This window comes from Odocoileus virginianus, chromosome 1, assembly GCF_023699985.2.
Source record: "Odocoileus virginianus isolate 20LAN1187 ecotype Illinois chromosome 1, Ovbor_1.2, whole genome shotgun sequence".
NCBI lineage: Eukaryota > Metazoa > Chordata > Mammalia > Artiodactyla > Cervidae > Odocoileus > Odocoileus virginianus.
The window spans coordinates 70519229-70536994 of record NC_069674.1 but is presented as its reverse complement, the minus strand read 5'-3'; the positions used below and the strand labels follow the sequence as shown (position 1 = coordinate 70536994).

Genomic DNA, 17766 nt, shown 5'->3' with positions numbered 1-17766 from the left:
ATTTGTTGGACGAATATGAAGCTTCTCTCATCAACTGATAAGACAGTGGGTGGAATGTTTAAATTACTTAAGAAAACACCTTTGAATTCCTAAAATACTTTTAAGGTAGGGTCATCTATTTATTTGCCAGTTATTAAGAATGATACCTATCCCCTAGTGCTGATTTTCTGAAGACCTCATGGTACTACTGGTCTGGTTCTAGCTACTTCAAAATAACGAAACAAAATCTTGTTAAAATAGTGTGTGACAGACTCACAAATTGACTATAGTTTTCCACAACTACTAATGCTTTCTTATAGATTTTCTATACCATTTATTATATGCCTGTTCACACAAAAGCTTTTTAAAACACTTTAAAATGTTTCTAAAATTATCTTTTACTTGGAAGACTATGCAAAAATTGATTTCTTATTTGTATCATTTATAATAAAGCTTCAGCTATGCTCGTGATTATTGTCTTTACTCATAAGCTTGGAGTTTTGTTTTAAATGTGATTTCTCTCTTTTCTCTTTTTGTGTAGATTTTGTACAACACAGAAATTACAAATATAGACTGTGTAATGGGTGGAATGCAACCAAGATCTATAGCTTTCTCTTTCTGACTTTCACTGTTTGCATTGCCAGGTCAGCAAAGCTTTGTGGAGATTTTTCTGAGGGGCAATGGATGGAATTTGGGAATCCGCTGCAAGGCATGGCTTTCACCCCTGAAACGTGCCTCCGTCTGTAGAGTAGTCCAACAGCACGCCTTCCTTCCGGCAGATGGGCCGATGGCAGGAGGTCATGTTGTTCTCACTACCAATGCGCCCCCAGTACTGCAGGAATCTGAATGCAAGCACAAATTAGCCATCAGAACAGATAGAACAAATTATCTACTCAAGCCCTGGATAACAACTTCTTTCATAGGTGTGTTCTTGTTTGGGGGCCAATTTGCTAAGTTGTAACAAAGATAACAAAAAAATCGGCTTACTTTGCCCCTCTGAGGTCCAAATCTTGAGTAATAGCTTGTCTCACTGTGGATCCCCCAAAATAGAGTGCAGTATCCTCTGCAAGAATCCCACACTCAGTACAAGTACTTCCACCTTCCAAGGACATCCATAAATCAGGCTTGATTTCTTCACTGTCAAAGCGTTCCTTAAGAAAAGTCTGGAAAAAAGTAAGTGGTATGTGTTTAAAAGTAAAAACTTCAAAGAATAATTATGGAATAATTAAGACAATACAAAGTTACATCTTGGACCTTAAAAAATTAGAGCTAATTTCAAATGCTTTTCTGAAAGATATTAAAAGAAACCCAACACGATACGTCCACAATATTCTTGTCCATCATCTATTGACAATCATTTAAACTGCTTAACTAATGCTTAATTATTGGAATTTAAAATCTAGAAAGAATCTTAGAATAGAACAATTGTAAAGTTGAGTTTAGTAATACTCGTATTTGTAAAAACTTACTTAAGCATATACTCTCAAAATATTTATTTATATATTATGGAAAGTAATCTTGTAATTTATTATGATATTATGAAAACAGGAACAAAAATTTAAAAAAATTAAAGGAATAAGACAAGACAGATGTTTTATTTTTTTTTCTGCTTTTTTTTTCATTTATTTTTATTAGTTGGAGGCTAATTACAGATGTTTTAGCACTTCCCCCTGTCCCAGTATTCCCTGACTGATTGTCTTATTCTCCCTGGAAATATGTGCCCCCTTCATTCCCTGCATCTTGGAGACTGTTTTAGGAACCCAGGACCCTTCAGCTTCCAACACAGAACAAACTTAAAATGTCTATTTGGTTAGGCAGGGACATTTGAAACCAAACCTTTCTGTATGAAGTCAAAAGAACACAATCTTGGAAGGCAATTTAAAGGACTTTTCACATGTTTGTCAGGACCAAGATTCCAGATGATAGGGAGAAGAACTCAAAATCTAGAATAAAATATTTCCCCTGAGTCTCCAGTTTATCCTCTGACTAAAAAGGACCACCAACCAGGAATAGTCTATTTCCAAAACAGAATAGCTAAATAAAATATTAGGGTTCATTATGGCTAATTTTATGTTCAATTATTTCATTTCCTCACATCATAGTCAAGATCTTGATTTTCTATTCATTTTGTCCAGAGGACATTCTTTTTGTCCATAATACAGTTTTGCATTAGGTTGAGGCAGGTTTTGTTTTCATTTTCCTTTTTGTTTTTTTAGTGATAGAAATATGTCATGAAAACTATATGTCATAGTTGCAACTGTAGTAGCTGTTTACAGAAAAACTGTATACCTTTTCACGTCTTAGGTAGGTTGTCCAGTTGCTATCTTATTATATGGTTCAGATGATTTAGACAGACCATCCTCAAATTTGGAACATAATCAACTCCACAGTTAAAGACATGTGGTCAATATGTTAGCCTTACCTTACCTCACTGATGTTAGCAAATAAGTGCAATTTATAACTGGAGGTTTATATGTGAGAACACAAGAGTCAGAAGACATGCTTTGGTAATCATGTTAAACTCTCATTAGAAATATCTGATTCAGGGTTCATAATGTAGATTTCTACAATTTCTTATTTCTTATCCAACTGAAGAATGCTAATGGAATTTAAATGTTCACGAAAGACTCTATATCAAAAAATTTATTTATTACCTGTGGCTACCTTTCTCATGTTATAATCTCATTTGATAACATACAAACTAACAGCTTCAGATACAAGTGAGCATTGCTCCAATTTTATGTTTTTAATCTATTAGTTCCAAAGTTGTTGAAGTATTGTAGAAAAAATCACAGTTTTTTAAAAAATGTATTTATTTTTGGCTGCTTGGGTCTTAGCTGCAGCTCACGGGCTTCTCTCTAATTGAAGTGCGTGGGCTTAGTAATTGTGGAGCACAGGCTTAGTTGCCCTGTGGCATGTGGGATCTTAGTTCCCTGACCAGGGATCAAAACTGCATCCCTTGCATTGGAAGGCATATTCTTCACCACTGGACCACCAGGGAAGTCACAAAATCACAGGTTTTATTTACATTGTTTGTCACTTATACACTCAATTTCAATCACTTGTACTTTTTTTTAACTTAGTCATTTTTCTGTTATTGTAAGATAAATACAGTATATTTATTTACAGAAACAGTATATATATATATATGGCAACAGTGTTGAGCAACTGTATTTACTTTGCATGTTGAATAATTATATAATAGCTAAAATTTCCGAGACTAATCTCTCTATTATTATTTAATACACAACCACATTTCAGCAGTCAACAAACCAGAACACTTTCTGAACAAAAATTCTGGTGCCGTTTCTGCCTTTTTGAAAACTTGTTTTTTTTGTGTGTGATAATGTATCAATATTATTTGCTTTATTTCATAACAACAACAGTACCCTCCTAATTTAAATAGTATATCTACTGAAAAAAGTGAATTAAGGAAGGTTTAATATTGACTTTAACAGTCTGCTCTATAAAACCCCAAAAAACAGAGTATGTTCTTTAATCCATACAGACTGGTTTATATTATTTAGTGGGTAAAACACACTAGCACTTGGTCCTAATATTCTTGTATTTAATAAACCCTATATATATATATATATATATATATATACACACACATATATATATATATATATATATATATATATATGAGATTCTCTCCAAAGGATTTATTTCCTGGGAACCCCAAAGAACATGGTTATAAGTTATTAGTCTCACTCTTAAGTTGGCTCTTGATGCACGACCTGGAATGAGGATACATATTCTCTTCAGGGGCTTTAACTTTACCTTCAGAGTGTGAGTCAAGTAGCAGTTTGGCCCAGAGTATCCCGGATCACAGATGCACTGTTCCTTTAAGCAATCTCCATGGCCTCTGCAGTTGTCCAAGCATTCAGGGCCCAGGTAAAAATTGTCAATTGCCCACTGCGTATCTGAGTGCTTCTGGTAGAACCGAAACCTCACTGGACTATTGGCAACACAAGAGCAAAGGAGTGAAGAACAAAAGTTAACTTTATTCAGGTCCATATTCCTGCATGTACATTCAGTATTCAAGAGAGAAAACATTTAAACCATTCTGACAAGATGAAATGGGTTAATAAAAGATGTTTTTGGACCATCATTATCTTTGTATTTCTAGTAATGGAAGTTTAAAGCCAGTTCAACTTACATTTTAAAATATGTGAGTAAACTTGTAAAACAAAATAAAAATACAGTGGAACCTCTACGTCAAGCAAAAGGAACATTTTAAAACGCAAATCTGTAACAATTAAAAATCAACTTATGAACTGGAGTCCAGTGGCTGCAATGCAATTTAGATTCATTAACTGTATTTCCGAAATTGTACAGAAGGTAAATCACTCCTTTGACAGCGCCTTGTCAGCATACACACGGCCTTCAGGTGGTTGGGAAACAGCAGCTTCTGAATTCCCTAAAGATAATATTCTCAGAGTAACTATTCTAATTAGAAAACAATTTTGAGGGGTTATATTAAAGGAAAATTTCCCTGAGATTTTAGTTTTATCATTGCTCTTCTCTGTCCTCTGGGGAAGATAGAAGTGTCATAATTAACCTTATATTAACATATTCCACCCTTTTTTGGTGGAAAGAGTTCAGAGTACACGAGGGAACATCCTGGGAAGATATAAACATTCTGTATCTTGTTTCTGGTGGTTACATGTATTATACAATGGGAAGAAATCATGAGGAGCAATCAAAATGTGTTCATTTTACTGACTGTAAATTATATACCTCATTACAAAAAAAGAGGGTGAGAACAAGAGGGGCAAATGAGGCAATGAGGGTATGGGGCTCTCCAGCACCCACTTCAGCCCAGATGAGTCATATGAGAATGATAATATAATTTCCCTAACTGTTGATGGAGTAAGGAATGGACATTCTTGAACTAATTTGTACCAGTGAGATGCAAAGAGGTACTTGCTCCAGCCTTGCTGGAAAGAAAAGCAACTCTCTTTTCCATTGGACATAGGTAAGGATGCACTCTGCTCCAGCTTTCTGGGAGACATCTGTGTTCACAAAGGAAACTAGTCTGAAGACTCAGTGTGACATCCGTGTGTGGAGAGTGGAGCAAAGAATAAGAGTAAGAGAATAAGAAATAATAATGTCCTTGAAGACACTGTTGACTTTGTCAATCAACCAATCCTAGAGTCCACTTACCTTTGGATTTTTTTCATTATACAGATAATATATTTCACTTTCAATTGAGCCAAATGTAATTTTAATTTGAATGGAATTTTCTGTTACCTGCAGCTGAAAGTATACTGATTGCTATCTAGCATGTTAACTGACTAAGCCTTTTCGATTTGTTCCAGAAAACTGAGTGATCATGCAATAAACAATCTCTATGCGGCTTTTTTTGCCTTTTGTAAGTACCTTATTCAAAGGCTCTATGTGTTCTGGTCATATATCTTGAGTCTGTTTCACAAAAGGTTCTTCATTTAGCCAGAAACTGTGACATATATGGTAGAAGTATAACTGTCATTTTCTTCAATGTATCTTTTCCCCTAATTTTACAGTTGAAGGGAATTTCTTTGTAATTGCCTAAATTAACTTATCCACATACTTTCAGAAAACAGTTTAATCATCTTGGCTCACGACTGTCTAGGCTAATTACTTTCCACTGCAGGTGCATAACATAATAGTTTGATAAGAAAAAAAATGAAACCTACAAACTACGTTTATACAAACAGCATGGAGAGTTAGAATTTGTACCAGTATTAAGAGTTACAAGCTAGGTTTTCTCTTGGCTCCATCTATCATGGATTGACAAGGGACCAACCTGGAAAGCACAATTTACAAGGTCCATAAGGTAACAAATACCTTTTCAACTGGCTCCAAGGCCATAACTATTGCTCAAATGGAAGAGCCTGTCAGGGCCTATCTTGACAAGTCTGAGGATTACATCTTGAGGTCTTCTTAAATTAGTTCATCATGGAGGTCACTAATGAGTGAACTTTAGAGTTAGGGAGGAAGACAGCATTTTACCGACAATTACACAGTACTTTCAGGCTGACCACAGTGTCTAAATCCACTTCTGAATGCTTAGAACCAGGTTTTAATTTTCTACTTACTTTCCAACTAAGCTTTCAGGAAGTGGGTAGGTGATCCTTTTCCACCCTTTGGTTGGAAAGAATACAGATGGTTGAGAAACGCTTCCAGAGCATTTTGCATCCGCAGGTAAGCACTGCGGAACCAGATAATTCCAGCTCACACCAAAGTCTGTAGAGTACTGAACATGAATTTGATTCTGGGTGACTTTTTCAGACACTTTACATCCAACAGAGATCTAGTAAACAGAGAGATGCAAGATTATTAAGGTATTAAAACCATATTGCATGCTTCTGCTCTAAGGACTGGGTAGTAAGAAAGCTGCTGATTATTTGACAGACACTGCAACACATCCGTTTCTTTTCAGGTTCCTTATTTGCTGTGCTGATGAATGGTGGAGTTGACATGGTTGCCCTAGGTGACAAATTATAGAAAGTGCCAAATATATTGTGCAGGGAGTTTGGAGAGAAGCTGAAAGCTGTACTTCTGCAATAGCTGGCTGATTGCCTTGGAAGGCCTGGGCCTACTCTTACAAATTGTTATTTGTTGTGCTAATGGTCTGGCACTTCTGTTTGGCAGAATGCTCGACTAAGAAGGATTGCTAACAGCTTTACCAAGTTTACTGTTTTGTTATACAATTTATGACTCTCAATAAATCACTTTCAACTGCAAGTAAGATGCAGTGAAGTAATCACAGAGGGTACTTTTGATAAGACATAGCATTCTTTGTTGATGGAGACAGTCATAATGCAACATTTGTTGCTAATACAGTGGGAATGAGGTAGACAGAATAAATTGGTTGACATTAAGATCTTAGCTAAAATTGATGTTGGCATTAATGCTAATCATGCCTTTGTTTTCTATAATTTTCTTTCTCCAGAAACACTGAAACGTTTTTATTAAAAAAGTAGATATAACCACAATCTTCTCTTAAAGGAAAAGAATGCCTACATCATATAATGATTTAAACTCAGGGAATTGAAATCAGTTTTCTACATTTTATTATCAATATTTTTCTCTATTAATATTTAATGTCAGAAGCACATTAAATCTTCTGTAAGTTCATCTTAGGGCTTCCCTGGTAGCTAAGCCAGTAAAGAATCCACCTGTAATGCAGGCGACCCCACTTCAATTCCTGGGTCTGGAAGGTCCTCTGGGGAAGGGATAGGCTGCCCACTCCAGTATTCTTGGGCTTTCCTGGCGGCTCAGATGGTAAAGAATCTGCCTGTAATGCTGGAGACGTGGGTTTGATCCCTGGGTTGGGAAGATCCCCTGGAGGAGGGCATGGCAACGCACTCCAGTATTCTTGTCTGGAGAGCCCCACGGACAGAGGAGCCTGGCGGGCTACAGTCCATGGAGTAGAGTCGGACGTGACTGAAGTGACTTAGCACACACATGGTTAAGGTCATAACATTTTCACCTTGAACTGCATGATCCAGCCTTCAGTGGGGGTCAGGTCGTGGGTCACCACATATACTTCTCTTCCATCATGACTGCCACAAATCATGACACCATCAGGGGAGTCACAGAATCTTTCTACTGTACAATCATCATGGAATAGCCAGTGCTCATTTACTTAAAAAAAGAAAAACAAAAATTTTAATGACAGATTTATGACAAACATACTTTAAAGCAAATATTCACTTTAGGTAAGATCAATAAATATTTTAAGTAGTAATCTCTCTTATTACATACCATCTACAGACAAAACACTAATATAAGCACATCATTTTAGGAACATAGATACTGAGAGACTGAGATATATCAACTGTCCAATACTAGTTTGTTTTTCATTTGTAACATACATTTTTTTTTTTCTAAACTAGTGAAGTCTACATTTAGGAAAAAAGAATGCATTTTATGTGTTACAAATGAAAAACAAAGGGAAATGTACATCTATTTGTTTTCCTGACAGGTGTTTAACTTTTTAGGCCAAATCTGAAGAAAGAGGAAGATTTTCAGTAACATGTTGGAGAAGTGAGTTAGCTATTTATACTCAAATTTTGGTAGTGTCTCCTGTGCAATGAAGGCAATGGCACCCCACTCCAGTACTCTTGCCTGGAAAATCCCATGGACAGTGGAGCCTGGTAGGCTGCAGTCCATGGGGTTGCACAGAGTCGGACACAACTGAGCGACTTCACTTTCACTTTTCACTTTCATGCATTGGAGAGGGAAATGGCAACACACTCCAGTGTTCTTGCATGGAGAATCCCAGGGATGGGGGCGCCTGGTGGGCTGCCGTCTATGGGGTTGCACAGTTGGACATGACTGAAGCGACCTAGCAGCAGCAGCAGCCTGTGCAATGAAAAAAATTGTAATAGCCAAACTCTTATAACCAGAGAGTAGAATAGTGGAAGGGGAAAAGGGGACTTGTCAGTCAAATGGCACAAAGTTTCAGTAATGCGAGGTGAATAAGTTCTGGAAATCTTTCGTACAACATGGGGGCTATAGTTAACAATTCTGTATTGCATACTTAAAAATTTACTAAGAGAGATCTTAATGTTAAGTGTGCTTACCATATGGAAAAATCAATATTAAAAAAGAGGAGAGCAGGAGGAAAGTTTCAGAGATGATTGATAAATTTATGGCCTTTATTGTGGTGATCGTCTCATAGGTGTATACATAAATCCAAATTCACCAAGTTGTATACATTAAATACCTACAGATTTTTGTACATCGATTATACCTCAGTAAGTGATTTTTAAAATAGCTTCTAAGAGTCTAACGAAAATTTAAGCAGTAAGATTATGACTTGATCAGTGCAGAGTAATCCTATTGTGCCGCTCTCTCAAACACACATGCACACACACATACATGCACACCACACATTCATGTCCCTCACAATTTGCTTTCTCTTTTGGAAGGGGTGCTTTAACTTCATGATTTTATCCCAGAAAGGTTAGAAATTAAACATATCTATACATTTCATCTAATTGATGATACACTTTGATTTCACAGGCCCAGCTTTTCTCTGGCAGTTTCCTGGTTAGCTCCAGCATTCACAGTGGAGACGGACAGGTACAAGTGGAAGCCTGGGTTACTGTGCAAAGAGTTGGATGGCTTCATAAGAGAAGAGACCAAACAATTTAACTGGAATCCAGCTTTCACCAGTATTGTGTTCTTTTGATTTTGTCTGAGTTTAACATATGCCTGTAGAACCAGCATTTTCATCTCCAGGACTCAAACGGCTACCATAATGCCATTATCTGTTAGTTTTCACTCCATTGGATTTGGAGTTACATTTAGTCCTACAGCAGAGGTATAGGACTCCAGAATCAAAAGGCACAGAAATCTGAATTCCAGTAACAATATCCTGAGTTTATTCTCCGGTAAATATTTTATTATATGCTAGGATGCTACGGTCCTGAAAAAGGGCTTACATTAATCAACTAACACTAATCTCTTCTGCAGTGTTATAAACTACTTCTGTAAGTAGATATTACACTTTCTAGGAGCACTGTCTTTGCAAGACAAGCACGAGCTTAAACGTACGTCACAAATTAGTCTAAAATAAAAGTCAGTATTTTCAGTACTTGAAAGACCATGTATTTGCTTTTATTCATATGGAAGTTGCACTTACATTATTCTCTGACCATAAACTCACTTATGTAAATCATTACATAGGGGAAACGAATGAGTAATTTCCAAAGTTCCAAATCAGATTTATGTTGTCTACTCAATAATCTTCTTGAAAGAGTTAGACTATTTGATAGTGGTGAAGAACATTTCAAGCTTTTTCCATTTAAAAGGGTGATTTTCATTAAGTGTTTGCAATTATACCATTGTCCATGTGAAATACTAATCAATGAATTAAGAATAATTAAATATTCAATGTTAAGATGATAAAATTATAATGGAATACTATATAGCTATTAAAATTATATTTTCAAAGAAACTTAAGGACAAGAGGAAATGATAAGTATTCTAAATAAAACAAGCAGGCTACAAAATACAAATAAGACTATAATTTAGTTTAAAATATGATTATATAAAGGCACAGAAGAAAGACTCTAAAAAAATAACAAAATATTGATGTTGGTTATCCTCCAGGTGATTTTCATCTTCATGATTTTCTGTATTTTCTTAATTTCACACTTTGAACAGGTACTGCTTTTACATTAAAACATTAATAATTAAATATTTTAAGTTAATAAAATTCCCCACATTTCAACTGTCTTCAGCATAGATTTCATTCCTCTGGAAGGTTCTTATCAGTCTCATTACTGTAAAATACATCCAGATCCTTCTTTCTATGTAAGATTCTAGCACAGAGTTGGGTATGGCATAGTCTCATTGTCTGATGAATCTATAGTGGTATAGTCTGTATATTCCATAAGACTTGCTGTATTGATACATGTAATTAAACATTACGACTTTACCTGAAGATACCACTTCAGGTCTTATGCAGTATAACTAAGTGTGTGACATCACAAAGTCACATACTTAATATAATACACCACTTTAAAAAAGGGACCAGAATAATGTGATGAAATGAAAACAAGGCATTAAAAGTAAGAATAGCATGGAGAACTCCTTGACAGTACACCAGGACTACTGCAATGCTCCTATTAAGAATGAAGAGTAAAAGCATGACCCTGGATATTTCTGAAACATGAAATGCCATCACAAATGCATGTACAGCTAAACAAAATCCTTGTCCTTGGAGAGTAAAACAAGCGTCCAAAAAATGCTGGCTTTCTAACCAAAATAAAAAACAGGAAATGTAGAAACAAAAATTTTCTCAGAGAAAATTACCCTATTAGTAAAACTACAGAATGCTATTTATTAAAACAAGCTTGCTGGCTTGAAAGAAAGAAAAGGTTTTGTTACAATGTAAAACCAGGAAGTTTGAGAGAGGAAAAGGGGACACTCTTTTCACTGTTTCTGTAACCACTTGAGAATGTATAAATGGTTCCACATTCCATTTTTTGGAAAAGACTCAAATGGATTTTCATTTAACATCAATGAAATTTTTTTACCTGCAGTTTTGTCCTCCATAAACATGTCGAAAGCAATTCTCCCCACAGGGCCGGCATCTGCAGGCGAGCGTTCGTGCTGGGGCACCGGAGCACTGCTGAAGGTGTCCAGCATGACGGTCCTCTGGTCGGCAGAGCCCGAGATGAGGACGTTGTCAATGGCCCAGTCGTTCTGGTCCAGGCCGTCGTGTCTTGGCTGCCACCAGCGGAAGCGAGTAGCAATCTCTTTAGCATCAGGAGGGAGAAGGATATTCACAAATCTGAAGAATAAATGATGGTGAGGGTGGGGAAAAGTCGTGTCAAATGTCTCATGGGAGAAGAGGATGTGCATCCAGACATAAGACATTACACATCACATAGGAGATGAGGACAGGACTTTAGCTAAAATAATTTTTAAAAACCATGATAAATTGTCTTTATTTTATGGTCTCGTGTGTATGTACTAAGTCACTTTGGTCATGTCTGACTCTGTGACCCCATGGACCGTAGCCCGCCAGGCTTCTCTGTCCATGGGATTCTCCAGGCAAGAATACTGGAGTGGGTTGCCATGCTGTTCTGCAAGGGATCTTCCCAACCCAGGGATAAAACATGCATCTCTTACGTCAATATTGGTTTATGTCTACCAAAGTGTACATACCCTATGCCTCCTGATCTGAAGGAGGCCTAGGCAAACAGAAAACTGCAAGGTTCACCCTGGAGGCACAATGGTAAAGAATCCACCTGTCAATGCACGAGATGCAAGAGACGGCAGCAAAGTCTCATCTTTTTAATCCATGCCAATCTAACTCGTTTTATAGTCCAAGGCTGCCTCTTAGTATTAGCACTACAGGACAGGGCCAACAAGCACTAGTTCATCCTTGGAAGAACCCTTAAGCTAAGAGCTTAAAAATGACCCTTTGGTTTTCATCTTTCACACTGAAGAGGTTTAGTTATTTTAGTTCTGCTTACACAGTATCTCCTTGTTGATTCTTTTACCCCCTTTTCTCTCTTTACGTCTTCCTTGAAGTATAATGACCAGAACAGTAGGTAGTATTCTAGATGGGGATCAATCAAAATCTATTCAAGGCTACAATGTTGTTAGCTTAATTTCTAGTACTTGGAATTTAAATACATTTTTTAGATCATGTCCATCATTTTGATACCCTTTGGGTTACAACAGCTTAATGGAGCGTGGTCTTAGAGAAGGAAAGTGTAGACTGTAAATTTTAGACCCTCACCTGTGTAGTAACTGGCAGTTTGGAGACTATGAGTCTTTAGGTAAATAATCTTTTCAAAGTTCATTTTCTCATGCATTTCAATTTTGAAGCTCACGTGTGCCCTCCCTTTCCTCTTTTTTTTTTTTGTATGCTCACCTTGTAAGATATTTTTATAATTTTTATCCACTAAATTGGCATGTTTAATTAACATTTTAGAAAGTATTAGTAATATCAAAAATCTATCCATTCCTGGAAGGACACACAATCACACAGCTTTACCCAGAGCAATGACTTTCTTCTCATTTTTCTTTCCTGAAAAATCCTTGACCACATTTTAAAAACCTTTGGAGTGGAAATTTATCTAAAGCTGCTGAAAGTGTAAATAAATTATGACCACTGTTCCTACCTTGGTGAATTTGTTTCTCCTTCAGAGAACTAAAGTGGACTGGACAGTTATGCTTTTACCCTACAGAAACATAACTTCCTTCTCTCTGTATATAAGTGTTCAGAAGCTCGTACGTGAGACACATTATAACTTTCTTCATAAACAGTTTACTTGGCTCATCTACCATCTTCTACTAATAGGCGAGCACAGTTTTTTTGCACTATCACAATGTGTACCACTTAGTTTCATTTGTAATCCTTTATTGGTGTCCAACTTTAATGCATGTGCAGGATTTAAAAATGTTTGTTTATGGCAGAGACTGCTGGCATTTCCTCAACTGCCATATTCCCATTCTCCCTTCATGTTAGGAACCCATCTTCTTAGTGAGGCAAATAGTCAGCCAGAATAAAGATAACATGTCCAGACTCCCTTGCATCTGGGTGTGTCTGTGTGACAAAGTTCTGGCTATTGGAATGCAAAAGGAAGCGTAGGCAAGTGTTAGGAAGTGTCTTTAAAGACAGACAGCACACCGCTCTTGCCCCATCCCTTTGCTTTCGAGCTGGAATGTGTGTTCTTTTGAACCATGAGATGTAGGTCAAGTGTAGAGTGTGGCAGAAGTACCAGCTAGCAGGAACCTGGGTCTCTAGTCCTGGTGAAGCCACTGGAGCAGCTCTGGGCAGCTTCCTTTTGGGTCTAACTTATATTAAGAGAAGGGAAAAAAAACTTCCAAGTTATTTGAGGTTTTCTGTAATTCACAGCTAAACCTGTTCTTGACTGATACATTGAATTTCAATGATCATTTACAAGATTCTGATTACTTTCATTTTACCTAATTTTTAGCTAGTCTCTGGCTTGCCATGCACTGAGGGATTATCTATGTTTCTCATTTTATTCTGTCTCTTATTTGGGCCACAATCATTCCATCTCTCCCTTCTCTTCCCAGTCCCTCTTTCCTCCAACCTTCTTTCTTTCTCTCTTCTCTCATCCTTCTCTTCCATATTCTTCTCCTCCTCCTACTTTATTAAATGTTCTTTTCTTTTTTACTAACCTTTTGGCTTTTCTAATTGGTCACATTGTATTTTTGCCCTTCAAGAATATATTCTTAAAAATGACACATACACTGTGTATATTCAGGATTTTTCAGTAAGAAATTTAAAAATAGACTCTAGGCTTCTTAAGGAGATTTACATTTTATTGTGTTTATGTTGGAGAAGGCAATGTGTTTATTTTCTAGCCTCCAAGTTCCTAAAATGGAGTGAACACTATGTGAACAAACAAACTGGTTTGTTTTTTTTTTACAAACTGGTTTTTTGTTTCCATTTTCCCAAAATGTTGTTGAACTTAATTATATATTCATTAATATATATGGTTTTTTGTAGTGAGTCTATTCATTACTGGCACTGTGATTGTGTATTTATCTATTTGAAAATTTACAAACTAGTTGTTCTTGAAATAAAAAAACCCAAACCAGTTGTTTATCCAGCTCAGAAACCTTATCCTCATGTTTGTCTCAGAGGCATCCTCTAGTGGTGAGTGTGGTTCAGGTCTTCCTGTGGTCCCTGTGACAGATTGCGGGCTGGTCTTATCAAGCAATGTTGCTCAACGTACTAGTTATTAGAGATAAAACAGAATACAAACCCAGGTTTACTGTACTGGTCATAGAAGATTTCCATTAGTAGGTTCCAGGTAATGCCTCCATTGACAGAGTATTCTAAAAGAACACCTTGGTTACGGTTGTTTGGTGTGATCAGGCATCCATACATGAAGTAAAACTGGATAAACTCAGCATTTGTGAGGTTTAGATCCACGGTGACCAATAGCCGACTGCAGCCCTAAGAAGCAGAATGCAACAATACGGTGATAAGGAATCATCATGACAGGTTCCAGGAGTTCTCGGGCTTCCATCCTTTCTTTTGTAATACAGCTCACAGAGTACTGCAGTTATGATTTTCTTATAATTTCTCCTACTATACTAGCTTCTAGTATGGCCTCTAGTGCACAGTAGGTACATAGCAAACACGCTAAATTTTGAAATTTTAGTATTAGAACTTACAAAGGGCAATGTATTCTAAGGAGATTCTCTTTTGTTTTTTCTAAGCAATAGGAGAGCTGGAATTAAAGTAACGATTCTATATTTTTCTTAAACTATTTCTAGTTATTTATAGGTATCTGTTAGATTTTTTAAAAGGCATTGGCTACTAACAAAATAGTGCATTGAGATGATTATTTTAATATGAAATTTGAAAATGATGTCTAAAAATACAACTATAATTAGCAATACTAGTTGTAAGCTTTTTAAACTTTTACAGTTGATTTTAATATCTTTATATTAATTCATTAACATAGATAAGTAGTTGTTTCTTATTAATAGGTGAAACTCTGAGGAAAACTAGGTATCAGAGTTCCATCTAAGTTAATACTAAAGAAGAAACAGTATTGTTAACATTGCATTCTTGACCACTGTTGATGATTATAAAGATTCTGTATGCTGTATGTTCTGTTGCTACTCTTGGGCTAAAATACTAGTACATTTCACTGGCACAAATGCAAACCCTGAGGTAGGGTGTGGTAGGGAAACAAATAACTGACAGTGAATTTGCAATTTTTAAAAATTAAATTTACCTATGAAAGGTTTTAATCATACTACTGGAGAAATTCTACTTTTAAACAAGTCATCTTTGGCAGCAGTGCAGAATGATTATAAAATTTCTCAAAGCAATTTTCTAACATTGCTGTTGTCATTCACAAAATAATCTACAAATACAAATGTCTAAAAATTACTAACAGTTATTCTTGCTTGGGTAAGTTATATAAGGGATTAATTACTGTTAATAAATTCAGGGAACACCAAAGTTCATTTTCTAGATTTGTGGCTCCTTAAATCCCAAATCTGTTGCAAGCTCAGGAATTTTCAATTAGAACATCATCCAGATGGAAGACATTGTGCAAGCTCTCTATCCCAGGGTGGAAACTCATTTAAATCCTTTTTTTTTTTTTTAATGTGTACTTAAATATACCTGTACTGACACCACCTTGCATAATTAAATTGTCAAAACTGATTTGTGACAGGAAAATGTTGAAAATGATAAGCATTTTCTGATTTGTAGAAAGTTGTGAGTTCACATCAGGTTTGTGCATTTAGAGTTTCTAACTCTGCATCTTGATTTGTCGATTAAACTTCAAAAGAGAGTCAGTTTTGGGAGGGGGAGGAACTCAGAGAATGCAGAAGTGAATAAACAGCAACCAAACACTGACCCCACTGAAATGAAGAGCCATTCCTGAAGCCACAGCTCCACACACAGTACTTAATTTCCCTCCATTCACAGTCAGCCAGTTCTGGTTGGATGGGGCCCGATTGAAGTTGTCTTTGAGTTGAGTTGGAAGAGAGGTCTCAGGCTCATCACAGTACAGGCCACCCCACTGCTCATCACAACTGGGAGTGGAGAGAAAAGAAAAGTCAGCATCAAACACAGGTCCTGCAAGTGTGCTCTCAAATTAGTAAGGCCAACTCCTTTTCCTAGTCCAAGATGATGAAAGATTAGTTATCTTCACAGAGTTTGCCGTAATTCAGCTGCTCTCCTTAACAGTGCTTTAGGTTAGAAATAAGCAGTGAATTAACTTCCTCTAGGCTTTCCTAAATTAGTGACTTGGGCTTATAGGTGGAAAGAAAGAAGCAACCTGAAAGAATTCACTAAAGCCCAGTCCCTAGATGACACAGCTCTGGATGGCTGATAAGCAATTGCAGATACCAAACTAATCTGGTTGGTCTTAATAATTTATGAAATTAGGCTTTTTAACAGAGACTTTGGGCCAATCAGGAATTCAAGAGGCCAGGTTCCAAATAGCAAAGGGCACTTTGGATAGCATCTGCCATCTTTGACCACAGGGCTGAATTCTCTGTTCAATGTGGGAAGAAATATGAATATAGGACTGGGAAGCTCTGGGGTTGCAGAGGTCATGGTTAATATGGGCTAGAATCATTAATCAAAAGAAAGACTTCCCAGGTGTGCAGAGATTAATGGAGAAGGGAAATGTGAATTCTTTATCAGGATCTTCATTCATACTACCCCATCTAACAGTAGAGTCTTTGAAAATAAAGCACAGAGCCCGTAGTACACAACACACACACACACACACACACACACACACACACACACACACACTCTTTAGATCCTTCCAAAGATGCTAAGGCTCTATAACAGTAAAATCCCAGGTCTCTCCATGAAATACAACTGGCAAATTGATCAGGTATTTATATACTTTCTTATGCAAATAACACAGGAATACCATTCAAACCACAAGTAATGCACATCATTACATATACATTCAGACCTAAGTGAGAAAAATACTTATGATGTATTATTTTCAGTTAGAACATGCTGAACTCTTGAACCTCCTTTAAAATTTTTCACAAGGCTCAGGTGTATCACAAAAACACAGAAGAAAATAAAACAGTCAATTATAACTCAGCCTTCTCCTTAAAAGAAAGCTATTGTTCAGTTCCTAATCTCTAACCAAGAATGAAGATTCTATAGCCATAAACTTCATAGTTAGCTCAATGTCAGATTTCAGGAAAAACATATAACTTAAGGCAGTTTGGGAGTGATTAAAAAATCAGTTTCAGAAAAATTCGGCTGGAATGTGAGTCAGGGACTTTCTACAGAAGAAAGAAAAAAACCTACTTACACACAATTTCCTTGAATGCACCTTCCATGGCCACTGCACATATCTATGCAGCCATCCCCGATATAGACATTATCTATTGCCCATGTCTGCTGCTTGTCAAAGGGAGCTGGCTGATGCCAACGGAAACGAGTGGCTTGGGACCTTTGAAGAGAAATAAAATTATAATGAAGGATGTGGTGGACAAAAGAACGTGTCCTGGTATGTTTAAACAAGTGCATGGAGGAGTGTAACACAAATGTGTGTATACCCTTGCCTGTGTTCTGAGAGTTTTGGTAATGGCAGTGTTCTTTGCCCAACTTCGATTAATAAAACCAAGCCAAATTGAACTGCAATAGCTTGAGAATACATTTTGGGTCAATGATATTTCTGAGCCTTGTAAAAACAGATTAAAACAGAAACTAAAACTAATGCTAAAACCAGTAGCCTCAGGGAGCCAGTGAGCCCTGAATTTTGGGTGGAAACCACTGTGAAGGGACACCAGGTC

At 36.7% G+C, this 17766-nt stretch overlaps 1 protein-coding gene across 3 annotated transcripts in view; it reads right to left on the bottom strand.

Moving 5' to 3' along the window:
- Positions 1-17766, bottom strand: part of RELN (reelin) — a 534275-nt gene that overhangs the window by 22630 nt on the left and 493879 nt on the right. For all 3 annotated transcript variants that reach the window (XM_070469617.1, XM_070469611.1, XM_070469614.1), the window contains exons 47-55: positions 17283-17423; positions 15852-16029; positions 14235-14428; positions 11019-11275; positions 7460-7614; positions 6063-6277; positions 3763-3940; positions 967-1142; positions 715-821 (exon numbers count right to left, since the gene is read on the bottom strand). In XM_070469617.1, coding sequence (XP_070325718.1) covers positions 715-821; positions 967-1142; positions 3763-3940; positions 6063-6277; positions 7460-7614; positions 11019-11275; positions 14235-14428; positions 15852-16029; positions 17283-17423 — 1601 coding nt within the window. The remainder of the gene's footprint in view (positions 1-714; positions 822-966; positions 1143-3762; positions 3941-6062; positions 6278-7459; positions 7615-11018; positions 11276-14234; positions 14429-15851; positions 16030-17282; positions 17424-17766) is intronic.